At 55.5% G+C, this 4,608-nt stretch overlaps 1 protein-coding gene across 1 annotated transcript; it reads left to right on the top strand.

Annotated features, from left to right (window-relative positions):
- The first annotated feature begins 665 nt into the window (after nucleotides 1-665).
- SLC35D3 (solute carrier family 35 member D3) lies at nucleotides 666-3,823 on the top strand. Its single transcript, XM_004740286.3, has 2 exons — nucleotides 666-1,204; nucleotides 2,212-3,823. The coding sequence occupies exons 1-2, from the start codon at nucleotides 766-768 to the stop codon at nucleotides 3,042-3,044; spliced, it is 1,272 nt and encodes a 423-aa protein (XP_004740343.1). The 5' UTR covers nucleotides 666-765; the 3' UTR covers nucleotides 3,045-3,823.
- Nucleotides 3,824-4,608: the final 785 nt, after the last annotated feature.

Genomic DNA, 4,608 nt, shown 5'->3' with positions numbered 1-4,608 from the left:
CAGGAAGCCCCGCAGCCCTCTGGCACCGACTTTTCCCCCTCTCCGATCGGGCAGCTGGACAAGGTCCTGCGGCTGTGCCAGTAGGGGCGGCGGACAGAAAAGCCTCTGAAGCTCCAGAAGGGAGGGGCAAGGTTGGGGCGGAGGGTGCTGTCACTTGTTGCCGCTAATAAGCTCGACCCTGGAGCGCTGCTGTTTCCACAATCTTTAGCTGTGCCCGGGATCCCCCACCCCGCTCTCCTGGGCTCGGAGCTGGAAGGAAGAGGCCAGCGCGAGCGGCTGACATTGCGGTAGGAGAGGGGAGGGCGCCCGGAGAGCCCGCCTGGATGGGCGCTGGGGTGCGGGAGAGGTGCGAGTGGGGTCCCGCTAGCTGCAGCTGCCCGGGCTTCCAGGTGCACAGCGTCCGCCCTGACTGGGAAACCGCGCGGGACGCAACCCATCGCAGCTCGTCACATACTTACAAATCGCTGTCGCTAGGTTTCCCGCCACTCCTCTCAGACCAGCCCCCCCCGCCCCGCCACTTTTCGGAGTCCCCCGCCCTCATCACTGCCTCCCGGGAGCTGCGGGGCATTCGGACGCGGAGCCGCGGAGCCGCGAGGACGCCTGGCTGGAGGTGCCCTCTGCAGCGAGCCGGCGCCCCTTGCCCTTCGCCGCGGGGTTGGGCGGTCACCCCCGCCGCCCTCGCTCTGCCGCTCGCGGCTCTCTTCCCCGCTCTCCTCCCGCAGGTCCCGGAGCTCCGCCACCACCGGGTGCGGCGCGGCAGGCGCGATGCGGCATCTGTGCCGGGGCCGCGTGCTGGGCATCTCCGTGGCTATCGCGCATGGGGTCTTCTCGGGCTCCCTCAACATCTTGCTCAAGTTCCTCATCAGCCGCTACCAGTTCTCCTTCCTGACCCTGGTGCAGTGCCTGACCAGCTCCACGGCGGCGCTGAGCCTGGAGCTGCTGCGGCGCCTGGGGCTCATCGCCGTGCCCCCCTTCGGCCTGAGCCTGGCGCGCTCCTTCGCGGGGGTCGCAGTGCTCTCCACGCTGCAGTCCAGCCTCACGCTCTGGTCTCTACGCGGCCTCAGCCTGCCCATGTACGTGGTCTTCAAGCGCTGCCTGCCCCTGGTCACCATGCTCATCGGCGTTCTGGTGCTCAAGAACGGCGCGCCCTCGCCCGGGGTGCTCGCGGCCGTGCTCATCACCACCTGCGGCGCCGCCCTGGCAGGTGAGCGGGACCCGCGCCCACCCCCGACCCAACCTACCCCACCCGACAGAGATGGCGGGGATCACTTAGTGCAAGGCCCTCACTTCCAGATGGAAGGCAGAGAAAGGCTTGAATGAGAGTGCTCGGCTCGCTAACGGGACTTCTGAGACCAAGCCGAGCCTTCCCCAGCACTCCGACCTCCTCCTTCAGAGCGCACCCCTCCCCCCAGTCCAGGCTTCCGACCCCCGCCCCTGCCTAAACCGGTATCTCCCTCTCCGCCTTCCCTTCCCTCCCTCCCCCAATCTCCCCTCTCCTCCACCCTATCTCCCTTGCTCCCTCCAGGAGGGGTGGGGGAGCCTCCAGAGCCTGGGAACTGGAGCCCCCAGGCTGAGTCGGAAGAAGGGGGGCCGTGAACTTCCCTGGGTCACGCGGTGCTGGAGTGATGGGGGACGAGGGACAATGGAAACCAAGCCTGAGCCGCGGAGGCTAATTTGGGGGTCTCTGGCGCCGCGTGAGGTGCTGAGAAGGCGGATTGAGCCCCACTTGAGAGCTGAGCTTGCAGGACTGAACCCAAAGGGAGCCAGCGGGAATGGGAGAAGGGTCGAGAGAGAGAGAGAGAGAGAGAGAAAGAGAGAGAGACTTTCGCTCGGCGCCCAGCCCGCCCCGGGGTTAGAAGAGACTAGCTGGCGTTCCCTCTTCTTCCGGAACACCACGGAGAAGGCCAGGGTACCACGAGCCTGGGTGACCTCCATGCCTACCCCGGGGGCACTTGTGCCCTCCTGGGCCTTTCTCTTGGACAGAACTAGACAGGGTGCCCCAGGATATGGCCCGGAAGGCGCCACCGATTATACCTGGAACTGGGCATTGGCTGAACTTGGCTCTTTTTATACCCGTGGGCAGAGCTGGGACGCGAACCCTGTCTACTCCCCAACCCTACGCGTTGTCCCAGTAATACCCACCCTCGCCAACCCGCTGTCTTCTCTTTTTCCTTCCTGCCCTGGCTCCGCGGTTCTCCTGGGGCGCTCCAGGAGCTGGCGATCTGACCGGCGATCCCATCGGGTACGTCACGGGCGTGCTGGCAGTCCTGGTGCATGCCGCCTACCTGGTGCTCATCCAGAAGGCCAGCGCCGACACAGAGCACGGGCCGCTGACCGCTCAGTACGTCATCGCCGTGTCCGCCACCCCACTGCTGATCGTCTGCTCCTTCGCCAGCACCGACTCTATCCACGCCTGGACCTTCCCTGGCTGGAAGGACCCTGCCATGGTCTGCATCTTCGTGGCCTGCATCTTGATCGGCTGCGCCATGAACTTCACCACGCTGCACTGCACCTACATCAACTCGGCGGTGACCACCAGCTTCGTGGGTGTGGTGAAGAGCATCGCCACCATCACAGTGGGCATGGTGGCCTTCAGCGATGTGGAGCCCACCTCTCTGTTCATTGCCGGGGTGGTGGTGAACACCCTGGGTTCCATCATTTACTGCGTGGCCAAATTCTTGGAGACCAGAAAGCAAAGCAACTACGAGGACCTAGAGACGCAGCGGGCGGGAGAGGAGGCACAGCCAAGTGGAGATCAGCTGCCATTCGTCATGGAGGAGCTGCCCGCGGAGGATGGAAATGGCGGGTCAGAAGGTGGCAAGGCAGCAGGTGGCTCCACTCAGAAGAGTGGGCAAGAGGCAAGGGGCAGCCCCAGAGGAGGCCCGCTGGTGGCTAGGAGCTCACACAACACAGCCGCCGGCCCAGAGGAAGTGAGCAAGAGGTCACTGAAGGATGCTTACCTCCAAGTGTGGAGGTTAGTTAGGGGAACCAAGTACATGAAGAAGGATTATTTGATAGAAAATGAGGAGTTACCCAGTCCTTGAAAAGGAAATGCATGTATGTATATATGTACATACACTTATTTTGTATGTTAGAGATACTGTATTTTAATGAGGGGCTGCCTGATTTTATTCTTTGAGGAGTGGGGAAGGGAAGCAAAGAAGGAAGCTGTAACAGACTGACAGTAACAGCATAAGCACCGTGTGAATTATTTAGCGTGAGCTTACCTGAGGCATCACAGAGACAAAAGCATGTGAAGGTGCTTAATGAGGGAAAGCAGCGGTTCTGGCTGAAGACTCCTGGCACACAAATTGTATGTCTTTAGAACCGTAACCAAATATCTGCATGTACTTAGAATTCCTCAGTCCACCCCTTCCAAAGTTGGAGCATAGACAGGATGCCCACATTTAAAAAGCTCAAAGAGGACCCAGGTACATCTTCAGTGATAGTAGAGCTACAGTTTTTATAGCCAGCTGGCAAGAGTATATTATTGAAATAATATATATATACATATATATGTCTATATACATCTGTATACATGTAGACATCTATATACATCTGTATATAGACATATATATACACTGGATTGATGTTTACTGTTTGTAGTCATCTGAAATATGTTTGCTCTGATTTTTCTTCACTTAAAAAAGTATTCTATTATTCTATTGTATATTGGTAGAAAACGTTAAAGGTATTTTGAATATATGAGTTCTTAGCTTTAAACCCGAAGTTTAAAGCTGGTTTTTAGTAATTATAAAATTATTTTAAAGGTTGTTTGGGTTCATTGCTTTATAATATTTATTATTGAATGCCGTAACCTTTTGAAAAGCCAGTTTTACTGTGTCCAATATTCTTTCAAGCAAATGCAAAGGCTGAACAATAATTCGGTATTAACTGAAGCCCAAACAGAAGTGAATCCGTCCCGTTAAACTAGCTCTTTCGAGTCACACTGCCCATCCCAAACCTGTTACAAAAACAGCAACTGCTATATTCACTTTATGATATTTTTCTATCTTACATTTGTCAAAATAAAGTATGAGCCTCTCTGCTAAAAGACAAAGTGTTATAAATTTGTTTCAGGCACATTTATGTTCTACTGTTGCTATGTAGGGGGCCACCCCATGGAGAAGTTCTTCAATTAACAGGGCAGTTTACTTTAAAACCACACCAACCACCACAAGGACAGTCTCATTTTCCAGTCAAGAAAACCATTATATAGTAAAACAAAATACTGTCTCAGGTGGCACAATGAGAGCCTCCCACTGCTGACGTCAGTGAACATGGTGCCTGAGATGTAATAGGAGAGTGCACCCAGAGGGAATCCTCCAGAGAGGTAACTTGAGACAAGGCACTTTTATTATTTGACAGCATGTTCCTGAGATGCTCAGATGGTAGTATCCTATATTTTTCTTCATTTTTCAAAAAATGAAACAAAAGGCAGCTTCAAAAATGGAAGTTTCAGCTTCATCAGTTTGACTCCACAAGCCTGTGAGTAAGTGTGATGTGGCAACGTGATTGGTGCTGGGTTACGGGTGGTCCAGGCAGTTTCTCATTTCCACAGGTACCTCTCCAAGCCATTGGAGATGTAGGAGCCCTCATGTGTCTGCA

This window comes from Mustela putorius, unplaced genomic scaffold (assembly GCF_011764305.1).
Source record: "Mustela putorius furo isolate JIRA1106 unplaced genomic scaffold, ASM1176430v1.1 tig00003863_pilon_pilon_pilon, whole genome shotgun sequence".
Lineage (NCBI taxonomy): Eukaryota > Metazoa > Chordata > Mammalia > Carnivora > Mustelidae > Mustela > Mustela putorius.
Note: the sequence above shows the minus strand (reverse complement) of the source record. Positions and strands in the feature narration are given on the sequence as shown.